Source organism: Protopterus annectens, chromosome 12.part0, assembly GCF_019279795.1.
Source record: "Protopterus annectens isolate FY-2018-M chromosome 12.part0, PAN1.0, whole genome shotgun sequence".
NCBI lineage: Eukaryota > Metazoa > Chordata > Ceratodontiformes > Protopteridae > Protopterus > Protopterus annectens.
This window is the reverse complement of record NC_056746.1, coordinates 776040547-776066215: the sequence shown is the minus strand read 5'-3', so window position 1 is coordinate 776066215 and position 25669 is coordinate 776040547. Positions and strand designations below refer to the sequence as shown.

General features: G+C 41.8%; 1 protein-coding gene across 1 annotated transcript in view; it reads right to left on the bottom strand.

The window, feature by feature from the left end:
• Nucleotides 1-25669, bottom strand: part of SCNN1B (sodium channel epithelial 1 subunit beta) — a 1718819-nt gene that overhangs the window by 773675 nt on the left and 919475 nt on the right. The window contains exon 6 of the mRNA XM_044089820.1: nucleotides 17864-18027. Within this exon, the coding sequence (XP_043945755.1) occupies nucleotides 17864-18027 (164 nt within the window). The remainder of the gene's footprint in view (nucleotides 1-17863; nucleotides 18028-25669) is intronic.

Below are 25669 nucleotides of genomic sequence, written 5' to 3'. Positions count from 1 at the left end.
GTATTTATTTATTTTAATTAATAAAATTTGCATTCTTCTTGCTCGGCTCCCTGTTCAGGAAGCCTGAACCATAGCGTGAGAGGGGTTGAGTGCCCTCCCACTTATAGTTGCAGGTTGGCTCGGAGACTAAAAAAAAAAAAAAAAAAAAAAAAAATCACGGTACACGAGTCTGCTACCTTAAGGAGGAACATTAACATGCATGGGTCATGACACCAGCGTGGATGCAAATACATTCTTCAGGCCTGCGCGTAATTTAAACTAGCAGTTCTTTTAAGAAATAAGCCAAGTCCATGTGTCCGCGTATAGCCATTTGGTTTAGAAAGAAGGTAAGTGTATGCGTGTTTGTGTTTAAGTATAATTTAAGCCACTCACTTCTGTATGAGAGAGAAAGTATGTATGTATGTATGTGTATGGAATTTAAATTTAGCTGTTCTGTTTGCATGAGAGATAGTGTGCGTGTGTGTTAATGTGTGAGAATAGATGCGTGTACGTGTGTGTTGCTGATATGGTCTGTAGCAAAATCGCTTTATCTGTGATGATTATCTATTTACAAAATATTGCATATAGTGTATTTTTAAATGTGTCCCGAAGCAGACCAGACAAACAGAGAGAAGGCAGGTGTGTGTGTGTGTGTGTGTGTGTGTGTGTGTGTGTGTGTGTGTGTGTGTATGTGTGTGTAATGCAAACTTAGTGGTTCCGTTTGTTTCTGTTTGAGAGAGAAAAGTGCGTGTCTGTGTTGTATGAGAGAGCAGAGTAGGAATGTATGGAATTTAAACTAGTTGTTAGTTGCTGTATGAAAGAGAAGGTGTGTGTCTGTGTGTTGTTATGTGAGAGAGTAGGTGTGTGTTGCTATGTGAGAGTAGGGGTGTGCGTGTGTGTTTAGCATACCTTTTCAAGTGTCTAGATTTAGCATTATAGTTTTTGTCTGTTTTTCATAAAATATGTGGTTTTCTGGCAAATCAGGGAGGACTGAAGTCACAAAATTATATGTACATGAGTTTTAAACTTTGCATCCTTCACAAAACACATGCTAATACAAATACTCTTATTCTTTTAACTTTCTAAGTTAAAAAGAGCACTACTTCAAACCGTCCCTATTTTTTAGTCATTGCATCCATGTTATTTTAGGCTTTGTGCAGATTTTTTGCATTAAGAGGTTAAGAAGTATGCATATATTTCAGCTGTACAGCTGTTTGCAGACCAGATTCTTGCCTCATATTTTTGGCCTATTTGTCATAGAATGTGTGGTTTTCTGGAAAATCCCTAAAGACTGAAATAATTAAATGTCATACATTTGAGTTTCAGTCTTCATTTCCTTTGGACAATGCTTGCTAAGATAAATGCTGTTATTCTAGCAACTTTTTAAGTCTATAAGAGCAATATTTATAATCTATCCTTCTTTTGGAGCCTTTGCCCCCCACCCCCCAATATTTTAGGCTTTGTCCAGATCTCTTGTGCTAAGAAGTTGAGAGGTATGGAGCCATTGTATGTAATGCCCTAGTTGTCAATTATTTGGTGCATTTTAAGGTGAGATAGTGGTTCTGCATTGCTGAGTGTGTCTTCATTTGTTTAAGATGCCTAGTGACTATGAACTTGTTGGTTTCTCAGTCATTCCCTATTGTCGTATTACCAGCTTACCAGTTTTTTATGTAACATAGGCAATTAATTCTTAAAGGACAGCAAGCACTGAATTTGTAGATGAAACACTGAAATATAAAGTTGCTTTCCAGTAACAGCCTCTTCATTAGTTACGAATCTCTTTAATGTGGAATTATTCGGATGAAATTTACTTCTGCAGAGATTGTGCTTATTGACTTATACTGATAGAGTGTAACGATAGACGTTTGAGTGGCCTTTTATGGTTAAAATATTTTGAAATGGGCAGTTATTGGGAAATGCACTGTTTCATTGCTTACTGGAAAAATGTTCAAAACTACAAATTTAAAGCACAAAGTTACAAATTTAAAACACACACTTAACTAACAAGTGGTGCCTTATTATACAGGGAATTTGAAAGCAGCATTAGTAGCATAATTGTCTTTGGTGCAGAAAGCTGTGGATTATACTACCATACCATGTAGATGAAGTGCTGATATTGCAGCTCCCATATGATTGTTGATTATTTGGTGCATTACAAGGGGGGTGGGTAGCGGTTTTACACTCCTGAGTGTGTCTCCTTTGTATGAGATATCTAGTTACTATGAACTTGTCAGTTTTAGTCATTTCCTATTGCAGTATTACCAGTTTATCAAATTTTAATTGTAATATAGGCAATTCTTTAAGGGTAACATACACTGAATTTGTAGATGAAGCACTGAGGTGTAAAGTTGTTTGCCAGTAGCAACCTCTTCATTAGTTGCATATTTCTTTAATGTGGAATTATTCAGATGATTTTACTTCTGCAAGATTGTGCACTAGCCTTTCATGGTTGAAATTTTCTGAAATGAATAGTGTTATTATTGATTTTATACATCATTTCATTGTTTATTAAAAAAATGTTAAACTACAATTTAAAACGCTTTCTAACAAGTGGCACTGGTATTATACAAGGAATATAATTTACTATAATCAGGAAGGTGAATCAAAGAATGAATACATGTATGCATGGCCCTAAAAATGTGTGCAAGGAGTCTATTTTGAAAACAGCCCAAAGATACACTTAATGGCCAGATGCATTTTCTATGAATGTGGGTTTTCGTGCCATTTCAATGGCAGAGAAGTTTAATGCTTATGCTAAGTCTGTTTTCATTGCGAGATTGTATTGTTTAGAAAATGGCTGTGTTTGTGCTATTCTAGCTTAAGCTACTGTACACAGGGAGGAGAGAGGTTGCTATTCTACTTTTACTGAGCTGTAAGACTCACTCGCCTACCCCAAAGTAAATTAAACTGTAAGTTAAGCAACCCTTTGAAACAAGGCACATGGGCTTCTACTTTTTGAGGACATGACTTTTATAGCAAAATATATGTGAAGGAGCAACAGATAAAGCAGGTTTACTAAAGAAAAATTCCACCGTCCTTCACTTGCAGTTTAACTACATTACAAGGTATTGTTTTTCCTATGCATTTAAATAACTGAAGGAAAAGACTGAAGTGGCCTTCTTGGAGAGTGGCCTACCTGTGGGTGTGGCTTATAGGGGTGTGCATTAGTACGGTATGGGTGGGGCTTAAGGGGTGCTGGAGTACTACTTCACCTAGGGTGCCATTTCAGCTAAGGCCAGTCCTGTTTATGGTAAGTGTACACAACTGTACTATGTTCTTCGTATTTCACTGTTGCAGTCATCACACTTGGGTTGATTTCCAAAGCTGAAGAAATTGGTGGAGACAGTCAAGAAGAGTTGGGGCTGGCTAGTATGCCCTGCAGGATTGCGGTTGCAAAGCCTGCCCTGGATTTGGAAAAGATAGGCAGGTGGTAATGCTTGGTGAAGGTATGAACAGAACTCATGTTTCAGCCTCCAGGATATCCCTGGTAGGGACCCCTCTGAGAAAAGCTGCAGAGGTGGAATTTACCCTAGTGGAATGTGTTCTGACCCCCTGTGGGGGTGGTTTCTCATAGTGTTTGTAACAGAAATGGATACAGTGTGCTATCCATTTGTAAATGGTTTGTTTTGATATGGCCTTGCTATCTGCCCCTGCTGCAAAGCTGACTAGTAAGTGGCCAAATTTCCTAAAATGCTCAGTCCTATCCAGGTAGAATCTGAGTTGTGTGTGCACATCTAAAGAGTGCAGGATCCTTTCCCCCTTATTTTGAGGTTTAGGGAAAAAGGTGGGCAAATAAATAGATTAGTTGAGAGCCACAATGGACTCCACTTTAGGCATGAAAGTTGGGTTAGTCCTGAGGGAGACCCTGTCAGCATGAAAAATGATGAAGGGTTCCACAGCCATGAGTGCTTGTAGCTCAGACACTCTTCTAGCTGAAGTGATGGGCAGAAGCAAGGCTGTTTTCCAAGAGAGGAATTTTAACTCTGCTGAAGCTGCAGGCTCAAAGGGGGGGGGGGGGTAGCGTGAGCTTTTCCAACACAAAGTTAAGGTCTCAAGCAGGGGTAGGGGCTATTCTGGGTGGCCTTAAGTTGTTAGCCCCTCTAAGGAACTGCTTGATGAGAGGGTGTGAAAAGAGAGGTGGCACTGTGCTGTAAAGAGCAGAGATGGCAGTGGCATGGATTTTAATAGAAGAGAAGGATAGGCCCCTGTGAAGTAGGTCTGCTAGGTAATCCAGGATGAGAGATAAGGAGGGCTGTGCTGGTTCAGCTCCTTTAGCTTGGATCCAGAAACAATACCTTTTCCACTTGTCAGCATAGGATCTAGTGCTGGTTCGTTTGGCTTCACGTATAATGTCCAGGACTTGCTTGCTTAGGCTGGCCACTGGAGGAGAGGTCAAGGAATAAGCCAGGCTGCCAGGTTCAGGGTCTGCAATTGTGGATGCACAAACTCTCCCTTCTGCTGGGTCAGGAGAGTTGGAATCTGAGGGAGGTGCGATAGAGGCAACGGTGACAGACTGCGCAGTAGTGTGTACCAGTGTTGGCATGGCCAGTCTGGGGCAATCAGGACTGCCCTTGGTCTTTCCTCCCTGACTCAGAGTAATACCCTTGCAAGAAGAGGTAGAGGGGGAAATGCATAGATTGAGATTTACCCATTGGAAGGATAGGGCATCCACTTTCCAGGCATTGCTGTGAGGTTCCCTGGTGCAGAATTTGCTGAGCTGGTGGATGTTGTGGGAGGCAAATAGATCCACCTTCGAGGTACCCCATTTTTGGGTTATGAGACTGAAGGTTTTGTGGTTTGCCACTCCTGTGGGTCTAGGAGATTTCTGCTTAAGTTGTCTGCCAGAGAGTTTTGGTTACCTGGCAGGAAATGTGCTAGCAGGTGAATATGCACAGCTGAAGCCGTGTGCCAAAGGGTCATGGCTAGCCTAGAGAGTGGGTAAGAGTGGGTTCCTCCCTGCTTGTTGATGTACCACATCACGTCTGTTTTGATTAGTAGAGGCCCCGGATAGAGTAGGGGTCTGAAAGCTCTCAGAGCATGCTTAACAGCTAGTATCTCTTTTTGATTGATGTGCAGATAAATTTGATTTGGGCTCCAGTGGCCCTGAATGCACCTGCTGTCCAGGTGTGCACCACAGGCATATTCTGATATGTCTATGGTTAGGGTCTTGTCGGCGTGAGGTTGTGAAAAGGGGAGTCTCTTGTTGTGGTTGCATGCTGCTGCCCACCAAAGAAAACTTTCCTTAGACAAGGTATCATAGGTATAATAGTTTCCCGGTCCTGAGAATGTTGACACCAAAGGCTTTTTAAGTACCACTAAAGTTTCCTCTTATGCAGTCTGGCATATAGAATTAGTAGAATGCAGGATGCCATGAACCCTAGAGCTCGCAGGATTTTCCTTGCAGATAACTGGGTTCTGGTGGCCAGTTGAGAGAAGTAGCCTGTCAAATAGGCTTGTTTTTCTGGAGTAAGGAATGCCATCTGGGATGCTGTGTCCAGGCTTGCTCCCAGGAATAAAATTTTCTGAATGGGGACTAGTTTGGATAGCGTTGTCGCCTCACAGTAAGACGCTGTCCGGTTCGATTTTCAGCTAGAGCGTCTTCTGCGTGGGTACATGCGTGAATGGGCGTACCTTCGTTGAAGGTTGTGAGTCAGGGCTGGTAACTCGGCACGTAAAAATCAACTACCAATCATTAGCGGACCAGAGTTCCGCTGTGGCGACCCCTAACCGAGAAAAAGCAGAAAGAAACAACAAAAGTGTACCCAGTGAGGTCAGTAGGTCCTTTACAAATGTCAGGTGCTGCAACAGCTTTTCCTGACTGTCTGTCTGAATCAGGCAGTCATCCAAGTAGTGGTAAATTTGAATATTTATTTGTCTGCAAAAAGCAATGGCTAGAGCCAGGCATTTTGTGAAAACTCTGTGAGCAGTGGATAAGCCAAAGGGAATTGCAGAGAACTGATAATGCAGAGATCCTGCCCTGAAACGAAGATATTTCCTGCAACAGCCTCTGATTGGGATGTGCAGATAGGCCTCTTTTAGGTCTAGGATAGCATAGGCAGAAGCTGCTGGAGGGTGAGCATTTTGAATTTTGGTATCACCAGAAAAGTGTTTAGAATGGACAGATCTAGGATTGGGCTCCAGGTGCCCTCTTTTCTGGGTACCAGGAAAAGTCTGGAATAGAAACCTTGGCCTATCTGGTCTGCAGGAACAGGTTGAATTACCCTTGTGGAGACAGGGAATGAACTTCCATTCTGTGCCTCTGCCCACTGGTTTGGAGGAATATCTGGGAACCCTTTTGGGGTTGGCAGTGTGTGGAAATAAAATTTGTACCCCTGGGATACTATGTTGAGGACCCATCGATCGTTGGTGATGGAGGCCCAGTTTTTTGCATGGGAGGCAAGTTTTCCTCCTTGGGGTACAAGCAGGTGGGCAGAGGTAAGTGGTGGAGTTGAAATGTCATTGTTAATTCTTTCCATACGGGGGTGGCTTAGCACTCCCTGTTTTAGAAGTGGAGGTATTCCATTGCTTAGATCTCTGCATTCCCTGGGACTGCTGTCTGAGGGGTCTGCTGCCCCTAGGTCTAGTCTGAGATGGCCTAGAGGGGGCTGGAAAGGACCAGTGTTTTGAGGGGCAATGCCTAGTGAATCTTGGAGACTGGACTTGCAAAAAAGTCTGTCTGCCTAGATTTAGCTTTTTCTTCCATCTTTTTTAAAACCTCTTCTGCCGTGGTGCCAAACAGATTGTCTTTGTTCAGTGGTGCGTCCAATAATTTTGATTTGACATCATCTGGCAAGGTCTGTTCCTTAAGCCAAGCATGCCTTCAAAGTACAGAACCTGTGACTGCTGCCCTGCAGGATGCTTCTAGGGCGTCAAACCCAGACTGCAGGGTATGCTTAGTAATTTGGCTTACAGAATGCATAAACTCCTGTAATTCTTTATTTTCTGCACAGTCTGGAAAGGTAGACAATTTTTGCTTAATAAATTCCATAGTATGTTGCTGGTATTTCAACATGTGGAACTGACAATTTAAAGCTGTAATGGCAAGAGTTGCAGAGGTGTATATTTTTTTACTCCATCTGTCTAAGGCTTGGGAATCCCTGTCTGAAGGGGTGAGATTCTTAGCTGTGGTTGCTTTTATTCCTTTAGGTCCTTGGGAGATGACCTCTGGGTCAGCAGAAGGATTTTTGAAAAGAAATGTGTGTGAGTCAGGGACTCTGTAATACCTGTCAGGTTTCCTGGGAGCAGGAGGTAGAGTATCAGGCGTTAAACTGGATGCCACGAAAACATCATCCACAACATCCAGAGCAGGAGGAACAGCTAAGGGTCTGTGCTGTCGTAAATCTAAAAATTCCCTAAGTCTTTTTGGACCGAGGATAATCCTCGCATTCCCAATGGAAATGCTCTCTCAAGGTACGTAGGGTTTCACCAAAAGAAAAATCCTCTGGAGGAGAGGCAGAAGGAATGGATTCCTCTGCATCTGAATCCTCATAAGCAGACAAGGGCATGTCTTCATAATCATAAACCTCAGAGTCGTCAGACTCTTGGTCAGATAAAGCTGCTGGGGACAAGTCTCTTTTTCTTTTAGAAGGGGTAGGCTGGCTTCCCCAATCAACATGATAAGGTCTTCTGCCATTTTAAGCATTTGAGATTGAGGCATGGAAGCAGGTGCTTGAGCTTGGGTCGTCATTTTTTTTAGGCATAGTTCATACCCTGGGCCTTTTTAGAAAGAACTGAAGATGCAAAAGAAGTCGTCAGTTTGTGTCGAACATCGGTAGTGTGAAGAACTTCCTCGGAAGCTGGTGCCTGCACAGCGGCTCCGGACCCATCCAAGGTAGCGACATCCGCAGGTCAGTAGTCAAAGAAGAGTCTCGCGGCATACCGGACTCCGAACAGGTCTCGGTAGCGGCATGCAAATCCATAAATGCGGGCATCAGGGGCTGCGAAAGCACCTTACTGAGTACCAGTGAACTGGCGAGTAGCTTAACAGAAGCATTGTCGGCGGTTTTGGACCTGTGCGGTCTGTCTCTGTCTTTATCCTTATGTTTTTTCATAAGATCGGCAGTCGAATGGCTTACCAAAGCCATTTCGGGATATGGACATCGAGAGCAAAAATATTTAGCTAAGATAAGGGCCCGACAACATATAGTTCTGGCATTGAATAACGCACAAAACTGACAGCCAGGAACGTCGTGGTCTGGGCCTAAACAGGTGATGCAGTAAGAATGGAAATCTCGGTGTGGTATTTGCTTTCCACAGGTGAGACAATTGTTACCTTTTTCTGACATCGGTTAGAGCAAGAAAAAGAAAAAGGATCCCCAATGGGGTAGTTAGCTTTAGAAGACTTCAACTTCAATTTTGGAAATGAAAAACGCAGGTAGCGGCCGACTGGCACTCGTGCGAACTGCTTCTGCTTCAGGCTCCTCGGAAAGAAAGACTGATGTAATGGCTTCGGCTGCCTGTTTTTATACCACTGATGACCTAACGTCAGTCCTGGAGTGACAGCAACCGATGCAGAAATACTAAGCCTCTGGTATTCGGGCCGACTGAGGGCTACCCCTGGCAGTATAACCCAAGTGTGATGACTGCAACAGTGAAACACGAAGAACATCTACCACCCCAACAGCTTAACAAGCCTGATCTTTAAGGCTATGGAATGTATTATTATGGATCTTATAAATAAGGATATAGGGAACCTTCACACCCTGGAGCCCACGCAGTTTGGATTTGTGAAAGGCAGATCATGTCTACTGAATCTGACAGATTTCTTCAAAGCTGTCACCGGAGCGGTGGATGAAGGCAACGCTGTCCACACCGCCTACCTCGATCTAGCTAAAGCCTTTGACACCATCCCACACTCTGGAATGATTGATAGGCTCACTAATCTGGGCATTAACCTGTACATCACTAGATGGGTTGCCAGTTGGTGAAAGTATGGTATGGTATGGTATGGTATGGTGAAAGTAGCTGACTCCAAATCAAAATGGAGTCCTACAGGGATCGGTTCTGGGTCCTCTACTATTTGGTATTTACTTCTCTGAAGTTCAATTTATTTACTTATTTATTTTATTTTACATTTGTTAACCAGGAAAGTCCGACTGGATACATGTTCATTTTCAGCGGAGGACCGGGGAGAAAAGCTCCACATTTGCAAATAAGTGACACTTTAAAGTTGTGGTTACATAGAAATCTAAACATTAACAAATCACTGACAATTTATAGTCAAGGTTACATTTAAATCAAGCAACATTGTAGGTTTATGGTATAAATATGCAGAGATAAAATTTTACATCTCTGAAGTGTGTAAAAAAGAAAGAAAAGTATTCACAGATTGAATGTAAGGATGACAGTTAAGAGAAAAGGTGGTTAGCTAAGAAGGGAAGCTATTGTAAATAGTATGTAGAGGGGTAGATGAGCATAGCCTCAGAATGGGTAGTATAATAAGCTATCTTCCTGATAATAGAATGCTAATGGTTGTTGAGAAGTGTATGTTGTCTGGGTGGAGAACGGTTATTATTGGGTATTTCTCCTATGTGAGCTGTGTTTTTCTTACCTTTTTCTTACCTTTTTCTTGTTATTTTTTGGGTTAGTCTGGGTTTAGACATGGACATAGCCAATCCCTGTTTATATACATCTTTAGGGATATTTTGAATTGGGGCAAGGAGAATGTAGTGGTTAGTTTAGCAGGAAGTGAGTTCCATTTTTTTCCAGCAGAGGGAGAATAATGATTCTCCGGCTGAGTTGTTGGCTTTGGTAGATTGTACTAGCATTCTGTTGGATGAGCGAAGGGATGCTAGGTTGCTGTATGGGATGATAATATTACTCAGAATGGGTGTACTGGTAGGTTGGTAGAGGATTTTATGAATAACTATGAGTTGGTTATACTGGAGTTGATTGGGTAATTCTAGCCAGCCTAATTTGTGAAGATTCTGACAGTGGTGGGTTCTGCAGGCTGAGCCTGTGGCAAATCTAGCTATATTGTTATAGCAGCTAGTGATTTTGTTAAGGTTTGATTTAGGTGTGTGAGGATGGGTGAGGTGTAGAGAAGGGTTGACAACCAGTTCTGGCAGATGGGGTTAAGAATTGTTTAATCCTATACAAATAGCCTATTTTTTTGTTAACTGTTTTTATGGTTTTGTCTAGATTAGCATTGTACTTCATATTATTATCAAGAAGTTTAGTGCAAGGTTCTGGAGAGATTATGGTGCTGTTGTTAGATGAGATTGTAATTATTGGTGATGTTAGCTTACGGGCAGGGGAGAAAAGTAGTAGTTTGGTTTTATTTGGTTCAGTAGGAGACAGCGACTATTGAGCCAGTTCTCTACTTTGTTGAAGGTGATTTGGGATAGGGATTGTAGTTCTGTGGGAGTGGAGGCAGAGCAGATACGTGTGGAATCATCTGCATACTGTATACATATCACATCTGGGTAGGTCATTAATGGATATTGAGAAAAGAAGGGGACCCAATATAGAACCTTGGGGTACTCCAAGGGTGACAGGTAAAAGGGGGGATAGATTGCCTTTCCATACAACAGCTTGTTGTCTGCCATGCAGGTAAGAGTGGAACCAGATGATTACTGGGTTGTCTAAGGAAAGTGATTTTAGTGAGTCTAGGAGTAGGTGGTGATTCACCATGTTGATTGCTTTTGATAGATTGAGAAAGAGGGCAGAGGAGAGCTTATTCTGATTACGGTTGTGATTATTGTGTGAGAAAAGGAGAGAAGGGCAGTAGTTGTACTATGAGCGGGTCTAAATCCATGCTGGGATGGAGCTAGGAGAGTATTCTGAGTAAGGTTAGTTAGAATTTGCTTATGTATGCATTTCTCCATTATTTTGGCTAAGGGAGACAGGATGGCTATAGGTCTGTAGTTAGAGAGTTCAGTGGAGTTTCCCCCTTTATGAAGTGGAATAATGTGGGAGATTTTCCAGATGGAGGGGATGTAGGATTCGTGGATAGTATGATTGATTAAGATGGAGATAGGGTATGCTATTTCATTAGCAGCCTTTTACAGAAACTCCGCAGGAAGTAGGTCTGCTACCAGGGTGGTGGGTTTTAGTTTCTTAAGTAGAGATTTAATATAGTTAGTGGGGATAGGATCAAATTTGAAGGGAGGCACATTTATCTGAGTGGATGTGACAGTAATAGAGGAGTTGGGAGATAGATTATTAGCTAGGGACTGGACCGTTTCAGTGAAGAAAGTATTAAAGGTCTTTGCAACACATTTAGGAGGTAGTTGTAGGGTAGCTGAGGGGGTGGGGCTTGAGGATTTACCTGGGTGGAGCAGTTTATTAAGACCTGACCAGAATTTCTGAGGCTGATTTTGGTGCTTTTGCTGTAAATTGAAATAGTAGTTTTGTTTGTCTAACACAATAGATTTTTGCCTCGTTTCTCATTTGTTTGTATCTAATATGGGCTTGTGGGGATTTGGTGGAGCTCCAGGAGGTGCTGTGTTTCTAGCAATGTGTTTTTGTCTAGTACTATTGGTTAGCCATGGAGCTGTTTTATTTTTGGTTCTGATTGTTCGTGTGGGAGCATGCCTGTCTAAGATGGCAAGGAATCTAGTACTGAAGTCTGAGACTGCTTCATCAAGGGGAAGTAATTTAAGATTGGCCCATTTGCATGAGTTAAATTCGGCCTGGAAACTAGTTAGGTTACAGTTCTTTGTATACCTAAGGGTTTAAAGGTGGTTTGGTGGGACATGTCATCCCTTTTTCTGATTATATAGGTTCGGAGGTGGTCACTCATGTCCTCAGGTAGGGTGCCTGATTTGCATAACTGAGGTTTGTTATTTATTAAGATCCAATCTAGGATACTTTCCTTATTGTTGGGCTTATTGATTCTGGTGGGGGAAGTAATAATCTGGGAGAAGCCATGTAAGTTAATATGGGTGGTGGGGTAGTTTGATGAACATGTTTTCCAGTCGATATTGAAGTCCCAGAGAATAATTGTTTATTGGGGGTGGTTAGTGGATAGCCATTGGAAGATGCATTCTAAGGTGTCTATGTTGTTACCTGGGGGAATATAGATACATACTATGTTTATAGATTTGTGTTTTTTAAGTTGGACTTTTGTGATGATTGTTTCGGAGTTGGTAGTTGTTAGGTCTTGTGGGGTACTAACTGTGGTCACTTCAAGAATGGATTTATATAGGATGGCTACTTCACCTCCTTTTCTACCTTTTCGGTCAAGTCTTAATATACTGTAGTTGGGGGTATAATTTCATTATCTGGGATAAATGGGTTTGAGCCAGGTTTCTGTAAGGCATAGTAGATTAGGAGACTGCATGTCCAGGAGGGCATGCAGATAGTGAATTTTCTTATTTATACTTCTGATATTTAGGTGACAGACTAGTAATGAATTAGGGGCATCATATGAGCTTCTTAGGTTGGAGGGAGTGCTATTTGTGGGGCTAGTGGTAGCAGGTGAGTTTGGGCCTGGGTTATGGTGGATGTCGCCATCAGCTATGAGGTTAGGTAATATACTCCTTATGAGTTTGATGATCTTTAATAGGAGTTGGTAATAGTATTTAGTCCTAGGGTTTAAATGTGTAGGTCGTATGGGATGAAGAGGTTTTGGAGTAGTGGAATTGGAGAAGATGTGGGGTAGTATTGGCGTAGGGGTGTGTGCTTGGATGCTAGTGGCGGTAATTGAAGTAGGATACTGAGAGTTAGGCAGACAGTGGAATTCATAGGCGGTGAGAAGATATATTACAAGTGGGGGTATGAGGTAGTAATGTGGTCTAGGTTTTGGTGATAAGGTGGGAGTTAGTGGAGACATTGTGAGGTAAAGTAGCAATTGGGATAGAGAGTATGGGTGGGGAGATAGAAGAGAGTGAAATGTGGTGGGTTGGGAGAGGGGCTTGGGTGTAAAGAAAGGATGAGTTGTAGTTGGATGAATGTGATGTGTGGGAATGGCAGAGTAATTAGGGTGTGTGGTTAGGGTAGTATAAATGTAAGAGTAATGAGGGCGGGTGAGAATTGGGGGCAGGGTAGGGAAGCGGAGTGAGCCCGCAGGGCGAACGGAGCTGGTAGAGCCAGTAAAGGACTAAACTCTCTGAAAACAATCAGTGGAGTGCTGACTGTTAAGGTAAGTTTAAGGGGAGATAATAGGCTGTGCAGTTGAGAAATGTATAGTAGAAAATAGAGGGGTATAGTGGGTCTACCAGACAGATAAATATATTAGGAAGTGGATGCCTGAGATTTACAAATTAAGGTAGTAAGATAGTTATTTAAGGAGATTAGACCTGGGAAGAGGGTGCCACCTAGTGGGCAAAGGATATAATGCAACTGTGGCTATTCGCAGGGCTAGCAGGTCTAGAGGGGAAGGGAGGGAAAAACAGGAGTTATACGAAGAGGCTACTGGACGGGAAGGTATGGAAGTTGGGAGGAGAGAAGGTTTTGGCTGCTGCCTGTCCTGGCTAGAGAGTGTACAATAAACACCTGGGGGTTATATACCAAATGTATTATTTACATACAATGGTTTTACAAAACATACTTTCTTGTACCCATGAGGGAAATGATGCCCAGAGAAAGGTTTGGCTATGTTCCTTAGCTTGGGGAAGAAGCAGCAATATTAGACAGGGCAATAAACCCAAAACCTAGTACAGGCCAAGCAGGTTGGAGAGTTTACTGTATCCTTGAAGTTCAAGCCAACACCAAGGGACTCTGGTTAACCAAATTTGTGGATGACTGCAAACTGGGAGCTATTACTGATTCTCAAGCTGATGTGGGCATCCTACAAAAAGGCCTAACGGAAACCAACAACTGATGCCAAAACCATGGCCTTAGGCTCAACGCCAAAAAATGCATCATCATTCCCTTTGGGAAAAACACACTGCCCACAAGCTACCATATAGAAGGGAACCCACTTAACTCTGAAGGTGTTATACGGTTTCTAGGGACACAGGTAGATAGCAATCTCTCCTTCGACAACCATGTTGCCACTGTAGTTAGGAAGTCCTTCTACATGGCACATCTCATAACAAAAGGTTTGTTATCCAGGAAAAAAGAAGTCATTATCTCGCTCTACTCGGCCCTCATCCGACCCATTATATAGTACAATGCACCAATTGGCATTTACCTCACTGGACACCTCCAACTGGAAAGGCCACACAAGTTCCTCACTAAGAGGATCTTAGGACTCAAACATGTACCTTATGCAGATAGACTTAAAAAACTTTACTCTGTCTCATATCGCCTATTTAGAGGCGATCTCTGCTTGACATACAGAGCCATGTCTGACTCAATTTTGCTAGACATGCTTCATCAGAAAAAAATCCCAATCCCTCCGTGCTACTCATTCCAAAGACCTCAATCTTATCACCACATTAAACAGAACCTGCTGGAGGGATAGGTTCCTAACCCAGAGACTTCCAATACTCCGGAATAAACTCCCCATTCACGTCAAGTAGAGCATCTCACTGCCCCTCTTCAAGAGAAATCTTGATGAGTGGATGGAAAATAGGAATTTCATCCCGGGGATCACTTAAACCGCTTTGCTAGATAGTGGCACAGGGAACTAACGTCTGGTAAGCCAGATGACTGGGAACACTATTGGGCTAGGCTTGCATTATCTCCAGGGCCGTTAGAGAACCTATAATAATTATAGCCAAATTACCCAAAAGCAATTAATGGCTTGGGACACTGATGGAAAGACAGGGAGGATTGGGGTGCATATTTTGGCAGAGGGATCATGAAGGTGGTATAGGTATATCAAGTTCTGCATGAGACGAGAGCCAGGAATAACAGGGACACCCTAAAGGACCAGAGAGAGCACATCCTAACAAACCAAGCCTTGTTGTCCACTAAAAAGTCACATGCACAACATTACCATACAAAGGAAACAGGATCTATGAAAAGCCTTGGTGTGCAAGACAGCATATCTGACAGTGTCCTCTTCCAGCTCTGGTTTGTGATCTCCTTCCCCTTCCCAAACTGCTAATAGCCTTTAAGTAGTACCAGGGACTAGAGACAGGAGCTTACCAATGAATATAATCACATCACAAAAGGAGCTAGAAGTTAAAAGGGAAGGAGAGAGATCCCAAAGGAATGTTTTTGATTCCTTTCACACACCTTATTGTTTCTAACTGCTGTACTGTACTGTTCATTGCTTCATGGCAATAGCTGTTTTGTGGCACAAAACCCAATATACAAGACAACAGAACTGCATACTATACACTGCATGAAATGTGGTGTATGGTACACATGGTACACATGATACTGCCATTTAGAACTAAGCACGATCAGAATAGGTGCAAAATGCATAAAGTCTGTCTACTAGATCACTGTGTGTTATCTTTAAGCAACAGCTTTAAAAGTTGAAGTTAGATTTATTCTGCAACTTTCAACAGATTTATTTTTCTAATATGAAGAAACACAAACACAGTAGATAAAAATTCAGTGAATTCTGCCTGCACTCAATTTAATCTAAGGCTGTTTTTGTCTTTTAAAAAAATGAAGTCTGCACTGATGTTTACATAGTTGTAATTGTACTACTCTATGCAATACTTTCCACAGATATCTGTCTCTGCATTACAATGAAAAAGAAAATATTATTCTACATATTAATGAATGGAAACAGCATTCTTAATAAAGGCAGTTTGGTTCCTTCTTTATTTTTTTCTTTCCTTTCTTTTCTGCAAAATACCATTAATTTTTAGTATCTAGAATTTTTAGAATGTGGCTTATTCTAGTGTCTTCTGTAACAACAGTTCATTTTGTCACCAGTTGGCATAGCTGAACTACTGCCCAAAACCACCTATTTCAGAGAAGGCACAAATGTTGGCCTCACCACTACCACTGCACAAAGTGGATTTGTCTCAGAGGACAATTTTTTCATTCATTTTTCAGATACTCACTTTATCAACAGCAGGATACGGGGGGCAGAACCTATCTCCGTCTTTGAGATGTGGGGGGCAACCACAGTACTTGGCAACAACCTATGCAGAATTAGGAAAAAATGAACCTCAATCAGGAAAACCAAGCCAGGAACACATATATAAGTAAAAACAATAGAAACAAATCTGGCTTATGCCTAAGCAGTTAGTTTTGATACCCATGGAGACACAGGACGACATGAACACTCCATGTAGAAGGCACCCCAGCTGGGAACAAAACTATAGAACCAAGCTCTGTAAAGCAGTAACACTGACCTCTGTAAGAATGCGTCCCTATAGAAAGGACAAGCACATACAGAAACACTAGCAGTTGCCTTATAAACGAAGAGCTGTGTCGAATACGCTAGCATGCATACCACAGACTCTTCAGACACACTGTTATTCTGTCACCTGACAAGGAAATATGCAGGGTGATGAGTCCCTTCCGTGATGGTCTTCCCTGTTGCCTCACAAATATTTGTTAGTACAAGTCGTAATAGAGTTGCCCTTCCTCCAAAAATGTAACAGTATGACTACAGTTAATGCTGCTCCTTTAACTGCTGTTTTGCTATACTTTTACAACATCAGCAGTAGAGCTGCCCTCCATGAAAATATATAATTTACACAGTGAGATGTAAACCTCCCAAAGTAACACAACTCAATGTGGCTAACATGGAAACTGCATTAACAGTTATACCACAAAAATGTTACCAAGTTAAAGTTAAACAGTCCTAGTTACCAAACACCATCAAAGCAATACTCCAGATGTAAATTTCTCAAACTGGCCACAAAGTTGGAAAAGAAACAGTGCAAGTCATTTCCAAAGCACATCCAGAACAGAAACAACATAGCATGATTAACAATGTATTCAGATGGTGCATATTGTTTTACTCACATAATTATTTACTTACACTGCTTTGGTTATTTTATGTATACTGAACGGATATTCACGGATACTTACTCTGTGTGTGTGTGTGTGTGTGTGTGTGTGTGTGTGTGTGTGTGTGTGTGTGTGTGTGTGCGTGTGTGTGTGCGCGCGCGCGCGTGTGTGTGTGTGTGTGTGCTCGCATGCAAGTGTGTATGTGTGTGCCTGTCCTCTGCAAAAATTCTCAGAAAAGAAACGGTGGAAAAAATCTACTACAAGATCTGGGCTGCTAGATGCACCACAAAAATGGTCTTATCATCTGTAATAACAATAATACACCCTGAACCACCTGTTCTTATGAATGTATATATATATATATATATATATATATATATATATATATATATATATATATATATATATATATATATATATATATATATATATACATATATATATATGTATATATATATATATATATATATATATATGTATATATATATATATATATATATATATATATATCTATGCTGTGCATGTGATTTGCAGATTTTACATGCGCCTTTGATTCAAAGGTCATAACGGACAACATTTGCTCAATAATTCAGAAAAAGTGCTCAATAATGCTGTACTTGATCGATCATTTTGAAATGCAGTACGTTTCATTTATATATATATATAATATGAACATGTGATTTACTTATATACTTATTTTTAATAGCATGCACTCATCCTTGCTGTTACACTGTCTCTTGTTGTTGTTGTTGTGTCTTTCTGCTTTTCCCGGTTAGGGGCCGCATCTAATGTCTAAAAATTCCTCCTTCTCCTCTGGTAGATCAAGGACATTATGTACAAACTAGTAGAAGTTTTACTTTTATGTTTCCTGCTTCAGCCAAACTCCTCACAATAAACAACTTAATTGCCACTCTTCTTAGCCTGTTATGAGAACTTTATTTGTGCTTGACTGCTTATGGAACTCATAAGTTTTATTACAAAGAGAAATTCAAACAATGCTTTGTAAACAGAGATAACTTTATTCCCACTGTGAAGCCGGTAATATGTGGTTTACTCTTGTTAAACAAGCCATCAACTTAAAATAGTTTAAGTGCTGTATAAGTACTTTGCTTTACAGGCATTGCTCACTTACCACCAGTATTTCAACCGATGTAACTGTCCCCACCAATGCATATATGCCCATAGTCTCAACAAAAGGAAATGTCTTCTGGTCATGAAGCAAGAATCGAACCCCAGCACTTGTTGTTAGGAATGGAATGTATTCTTCTTGATTGACGTCTACTACTAATTGCAACCCTTATCATTAAAAACAGAACACCACTTGGTTAAACAAAGTTCACTGACATAACATAACTAATTACAATATAGAGATAAGTCACTGACAGCCTGTACCACTTTTATGAATGAGTTTCTCAGCTGTTAAAACAGATGCCTTATACTGTATTACAGCCAGCTTTTTGTTGTTTTTTTTCGTTTTACTCAATTAATTAAAAAATTACATTTTCTCACACACACACACACACAATGGGCCTTTATTAACAAATTTGTTCACATGGTTAATCCATTTCTTTATTTTTCTTTTTGTCTCTTCTTTACAAGCAAAACATACAGAAGGTGATATAGAAAGTTGTTTTACAGTACTAGCAAATGGTACTGGAGGCTTTCAAAAAATTGTTTTAAGCAGAAATACATACAGATCTGCCAGTTCTCCCAGTTTCATCAACCTTTATTTATAGCTTTAAAGTTTAGAAGTTGCTTTGAGATGAGCCTATCATGATTAGCAGAGCTAAACGAACTTATGAGAGGGTCCAGATGTTTCTTAGTACAGGTAAATCTTTGCAGTATTTTGGAAACTTCACAGTGTATACATTGTTAAGTATAAAACATTTATAGGCAATCAGCTATTAGGTTACTATTTCAAGGGTTTGCAGAGATTTTCTTAGTGAGATAGACCGCTAGGCCTTCATACCTCTCAACTGTCCAGATGTTTGCAGAATGTCCAGATTTTTGCCTCATATTGTTGGTCTGTTCATCATATAATGTGTTGTTTTCTGGAAATTAAGGCTTGAAAAAACTAAATAATGACAGTTTCCAATTTCATAGCCTTCAGAAAATGCACAGCAATGCAAATCCTATTATTCTAACAACTTTCTAAGTTTATAAGAGCAATATTTAAAATCTGTACCTATTTTGGGGGCCTTTTATCCACTCATAATTACTTCCTTTGTTCACATTTCTTTTGCTAAGAGGTTGAGAGGTATGCAGGCCCTTGTTAAGATCAGAGTACATTCTTATTTAGTGAAGTGGATGAGTACCTTCCATATGACGAACACTTCTGGTGGGTTGCCACAAGCAAATATGAAAAATGAATGGCTTCTGTTAGCATAGCTTTAGGCAATTTTCCTGGTCATCAGTAAAAACAAAATGAAAACTCCAGCAAAGCTAGAACTTCCACTGAGTGACCTCCCAAACCTCTTGTATCAGAGACACATGAGATATATGCAAATGATCCTTATGAACATCAGGTGTTTCAACTAACTGGCGATTCTGAATGCCCATGACTTGTTTCGTCATTTTAATGGACAATTTCAGGCCAATAACACCTGATGTTCATAAGGATCATTTGCATATATCCCATGTGCCTCTGATGCAAGAGGTTTGGGGGGGGGTCACTTAATGGAAGTTCTAGCTTTGCTGGAGTTTTCATTTTGTTATTACTTGAGTTTGTACCCAAAACTGTTTTTAAAGGACACTAGTACAGTCCATCTTCATTACACTTTGGGATTGCATGTTCCACAGCTTCCCTCCTCAAGTGTGAACAGCTTTCCACCCAAATAGAGTATTGACCATTGGGACAGAAATATGCTCCTGGTTGTGTCTAGTGCTCAGAGAATGATTTAAAATCTGATATCCATGGTAGCTGCCATAGCTATGTCATGTTTTCAACTTTATATTAAAATTAGATCTTCTCTAACAAACATGAAGTTAATTAAAAAAAAAGATGTAACCTCTTGATTCTTGATTTATAATTCAAGGACATAACTTTAAAAATCTGTTTTCATTAAATAAGAAACCACTGACAATTGCAAAGACATATCTCTGAATCCATTTCTTTGAAAATTTCAACTACAGTGCATAAGTTTCAACCACTTTTTGTAGCTCTCCTGCACTCCTTCCCCTACCATTCAAATATATTGAACTCTAACTCCACAGACACACAACTGTGGAGAATAGAAAAAACTGTGCACCTAGTGAATCACTACTAGACCACAAACTAAACCACAAATATAGACTTCTAGAGATAGAGATACAGTATGACAGTGGGCATCAGCATGGTACAAATGGTGTTCTACAATAATTTACCTTGTAATTCTTATGATCCTAAGATCAAAAACTAACTACCATTCAACCAAATGTGCTTTTAGTAAAATATGTATTCATTTCTTTCCTTCAAGTGATTTGTGATTAATGAAATACAATTCAATGAAAGCACACACATTTTATAGGATTATAAGAGGTTACTAGGCTACTGATCCGGAGATCATTTCAAGCCTAACCATTTCATCCCAATGTAATACCATAGATACTCTAGACAATACCCAGGACTGTATTTAGTAATGACTGCCCATGTCCAGAAGGATTGTGGGCACTATCCACTATAAGAATTTACGGTGCCCTGTCCACTCGTCGAAGTTCCTTTTGAACAGTGTCATAGAGGTGTTCTGCTTCATGTGAATTGGTAGCCTACTCCAAAGAAGTGGCAGTCGCTGGGAGACAATTCTGTCAATCCAACATGTCCTATTCAAGTTGCAGGCCATATTTAGGTCCTTAAAACGGGCAGCCCTAGCCCCGTTTGATTTACGGATGTGCAGCAACTTCATTAGGTTTGGGTATGAGATTGCTCTGTAAGCCAGGTACAAGTCTCTCCTAAGAAGTCTGTACGATACACAGCATAATGACAGGGACTTTAGTCGGTCTGTGTAAAGCATGTGCTGGAGTCCCTTGATCTTCTTAGTTAGAAACCTCTGAGGTCTCTCCAATTGCTGCAGGTGCTTTGTACATTACATGCCAAAAGGGACATTATACTCAATTAATGGCCTGATTAGTGATGAGTATAGAGGGGTTATAGCCTCCTTTGCTCTAGAGGTCCTGCTTTTGCTAATCATGTTTGCTATGTAGGAAGCCTTCCTTACTACAGTAGACACATGGTGGTAAAAGATAAGGTTGCTGTCTACTTGTAATCTCAGATCTCTTACCACTTCATAGGTACCTAGGGTATTGTTGTTAATTTAATAGTGTGAAGGGACTGTTTCTACAGAAGGGAATAATGATGCATCTCCTTGCATTCAGTTTGAGACCATGACTAAGACACCAATTGTTCATCTGCATAAGACCCAACTGAAATGCAAAGACATCATTTGGAATTCAATAACTGCACCCAGTTTGCAGACACCCACAAACTTGGTCAGTCATAGCCCCTTAGTTTTGGCCTGAACTTTTGCACTGACCCTTGTCGCAACCCGCTGGTGATAGGTCTGCTAGCTGATGTGGACTCACCCACTTTGATAGTGTGTGACCTGTTTGTGAGCCAGTTGACAACCCATCTTACAACAAAGGGGGTTACATTCAGTTTGCTAAGTTTATTGGTAATGCCTGAGTGTGGGATTGTGTCAAAGGCCTTTGTCAAGTCAAGGTATGATGTGTGCACAGATCTGCCCTCGTCAATGGCCCTGGTCACATTTCGAAGAAATCCACCAGGTTTAGCAGGCAGGATCTGCTCTTGATGAAGCCAAAATGGGCCAGATCCAAGGTTTGGAGGTCACCTATGTCTTTATTTATGAGGTCCATGATGATACGTTCCATGACTTTACAGATGAGGCTGGTCAGGCTTACGGGTCTATAATTCCCTGGATCTGTTGCTAAGCCACCTTTGTGGAGGGGAATAACTGTTGCTGTTCTCCATTCTGCAGGAACAAAGCCTATGGAGAGGTTGTCATTGAATAGGGTACTTAATGGGGATGCTAGTTCATGTTTTAGTTTGTTTAGAAGACAGCCTGAAATGCAGTCTGGTCTCATAGAGGCTGTGTTTTTTGCTTCAGACAAGGCTTTAATGACCTGCTCTTTGGATATGTAGGGAGGGGGGGAGTTGGGGGCAAGGTTTGTGATAAGTTTGGAGTGGATAAGGGAGTGAAATTTTCACCAAATCTTTCCACTAGCAGGTTTGCTATCACTGCAGGATCAGTGTGTGTGTGATGCCATTATTCACTAGATTGGCAGATGGTTGGTTCCTATCTTCTAGGTTCCGTAAGTAGCTGTAAAAGGCAGAATAGCTGTGTAAAATCCTACCATAATAATAGATGCCCTTCTCTTCTCTATTGCAGTATTCATAACATGAGGGAGTACCCCACTTTAGGTGACCCGACGTCAGCTAGTATACAAAAGACTTCACTACTGTAGGGGGTATGGTAAGTCGCATGTAGGCTGCGATCAGATATCAGCCATAAGAGTGATGGACAGACGTACCATCCTCAGAACTGACAGCTCCAGGTTGAATGTCAGCCTGAGGAAGTATGGTAGGAATCACCATCAAGAAGCAAGGCCGGGGGAAGGAAGGAAGGATGGACAGGAATACTGCAACAGAGAACAGAAGGACATACATCGCTATTTATGAGGTCCATGTGGTTGTTTCAATAATTTAGTATCCAATTCCTTGAAAAAGGCCCCAGATGAGGCAAAAGCCCTGGTGGAATGAGCCCTAACAGGGGAATGGAGAATCTTACCATGGTGAGGGTAGCAGAAGGAAATAGTCTTGGAAATCGAGGAGGAAATAGTCTGCTTGGGCACAGCCCTCCCCAGAGCCCTGGGGTGGTAAGAAATAAAAAGCTGATCTGACTTTCTAATAGCCTTGGTCTTATCCAAAAAAAATCCAAGTTGCCTGTGGACATCTAAGGTATGGAGGACCCTCTCACTAGAGTTCTGGGGATATGGGGAAAAGGTAGTTAAGTGTATGGACTGATTTGGGGATAAGTCATTGACTACCTTAGGCATAAATGAGGAGTTTGTACACAAGGAGACCTGGTCTTTGTGGAAGAAAAGAAAGGGTGGAGATACCATATGGGCCTGTAGCTCAGACACTCATTTAGCTGAAGTTAAGGCTAGCAGTAACACAATTTTTCAGGAACAGTACTGAAGAGAAGCTGAGGAAGCTGGCATGAAATGTGGGAGAGTCAGCCTTTCCAAAACAAAGTTAAGGTCCCAGGGAGGCAGAACAGGTTTCCTGGGAAGTTTCCTGCCTAATGTGTAGAATGCCTTTAAGAAATAGTTTTGCCTTATATCTGCTAGCTAAGGGGGGAGATAAAGGCAGACAGGCAGATATCTCTGACATGTGAGTTCTTACTGAAGAACAAGCCAAACCAGCACTGAGGAATTCACACAAATAAGTCAAAACCAGGGGAATTTCCACTATTAATGGGTCCTGCTTTAATTTCAGACACCAGATTAAAAATCTCTTCCATTTTGATAAGATATTTTTGTTATTTGGCTTCCTGGCCTCCTGCAGGACTGTGAGCACATCCTCAGAGAATAGGTGCCTGAAAAGGATTAGTACCCTATCACCAACAGAATCAACTGAAGAGTTGCCACGTGTGGATGGATGAGGGTCTCTTTGTCTTGTGTGAGGAGGTTCATAGGTTCATAGGTAGGTACTAGGCTATCGGCCCAAGGGCCTAAGTAAGCCTAGCCAACAAGGTTCACTGACTTACTCCACCCAAGAAAGTTATTTTCCTGTGCCACTGTCGAGCAGAGACACAGAAGTGATCCCAGGGTGTATTTCCTATTTCCCATCCACTCATCAAGATTTTTCTTGAACAGTGCTAATAAAGAACTTTGCTTGACACAGATGGGTAGCCTGTTCCAGAGTATGGGAAGTCTCTGGGACAGGAATCTATCCCTCCAGCATGTCCTGTTTATTGTGGTGACAAGGTTTAGGTCCCTAGAGCATGTAGCTTGGAGGGATTGGGATTTCTTTAGTTGTAGCATGTCCAACAGCTCTGGGTTTGACATAGCTTTATATGTTAGACAGAGATCACCTCGGAGTAGGCGATATGCTACAGAGTAAAGCTGGAGTTTTTTTGAGGCGGTCAGTGTAGGGCATTTTTTTGAGGCCAGTAATCCTCTTTGTGAGGTACTTCTGTGGCCTTTCCAGCTGCTGCTGATGTCTTGTGACGTACATTCCAAAAGGGGCGTTGTACTTTATAATGGGTCTAATGAGTGTCGAGTAGAGGGGAACAATGACCTCTTTTTTTCCTGGATTAAAACCCTTTTATGACGAGGTGTGCCATGTAGAAGGACTTCCTGACTACTGTGGAGATGTGACTATCAAAGGAGAGACTACTGTCCACCTGAGTCCCAAGGTCTCTTATCATGCATTCGGTGTTAAGTAGATTGCTGCCTATGTGGTAGTTCATGGGTACAGAGTTTTTACCAATGGGGATGACACTGCACTTTTTGGCATTGAGCTTGAGGCCATGGCTCTGACACCAGGCATCTGTCTCAGTGAGGCCCTTCTGTAGGATGTCCACATCATTTGGGGACTTGACTATGGCTCCTAGTTTGCAGTCATCTGCGAACATCATTAGCCAGAGGCCTTCTGTGTTAGCCTGTACTTCAGAGAAGTAGATACCAAACAGGAGAGGTCCCAGGATGGAACCCTGTGGTACTCCACTTGTCACTGCTTTGAGGTCAAATTTGGAGTCTGCAACCTTTACAGTGTGGGTTTGTCAGTGAGCCAGTTGGCAACCCATCTTGTGACATAGGGATTTATACCTAGTTTAGTGAGTTTAGCTATAATTCCAGAATGGGGATGGTGTCGAAAGCCTTGGCGAAGTCAAGATAGGCTGTGAGAACCACCTCACCCTCATCTACGGCTTTGGTAACTACCTCAAAGAAGTCGATCAGGTTCAGGAGGCATGATCTGCCTTTCACAAACCCGAACTGGGTGGGATCCAGAGTTTGGAGGTTACCAATGTCTTTGTTTATGAGCTCCATGATGATACGTTCCATGGCCCTGCAGACCAGGCTCGTCAAGTTCCCGGGATCAGTGGTGGCTCCCCCTTTGTGGAGTGGGATAACTGTTGCTGTGCACCATTCAGTGGGCACAAAGCCTGATGCGAGGCTATTATTGAACATGGTGCTTAAGTGGGGAGACAGTTCGTTCTGAAGTGCGTGTAAAATGCAGCCTGGGATTTTGAGGTCAACTCTGTAAGGTATCTTGTGGTGACGGCCGTTGGCTAAATGCAGAAGGACAGGGAACTAGTGTTGTCTTGGCCAAAAGGGATTCACCAGCAAGATTTTTGGTTTGGTCTGCTGAATTGCGTACAGGACTTTTGGTATGAGGGGAAGGGAAGGAAATGTGCACAGAAACACCCCCTTCCAAGAGGAAGAAAGGGTGTTCACTTTCCAGACCAGAGGATGGGGCTCTCTGGCACAAAACTGTGGAAGTTGTCTGTTCATTGGGGAGGCAAAAAAGGTCTGCTTGAGGAGTACCCCACTGGCGGACAATGTCTAGAAACACATCCTTTTAAAGCACCCATTCGTGGGATGGTGTTTGGGACCTGCTCAGATAATCTGCCGTACAATTTTGAGAGGATGGGATGTACCCTGCCTGAAGGGTTACCTGGAATTTTACTGCCAGCTCCCAAGCCTGAAGAGCCAATCTGCATAATAGATAGGATATGCCCCCCGATTTGTTCACATACCGGAGGACTGTCATTTTGTCTGTGAACAGCTTCAGAAGTCTGCATGGCCGATAGCAGTGCCCTCATCTCCCTTACACTGATGTGTTCCTTCAACTGAGAGGGAGACCAGATCCTGTGTACTTTCAGTTGGCCGAAGGTTGCTCCCCAACCTATGTCTAAGGAGTCTGTGCAGATATCTTGAC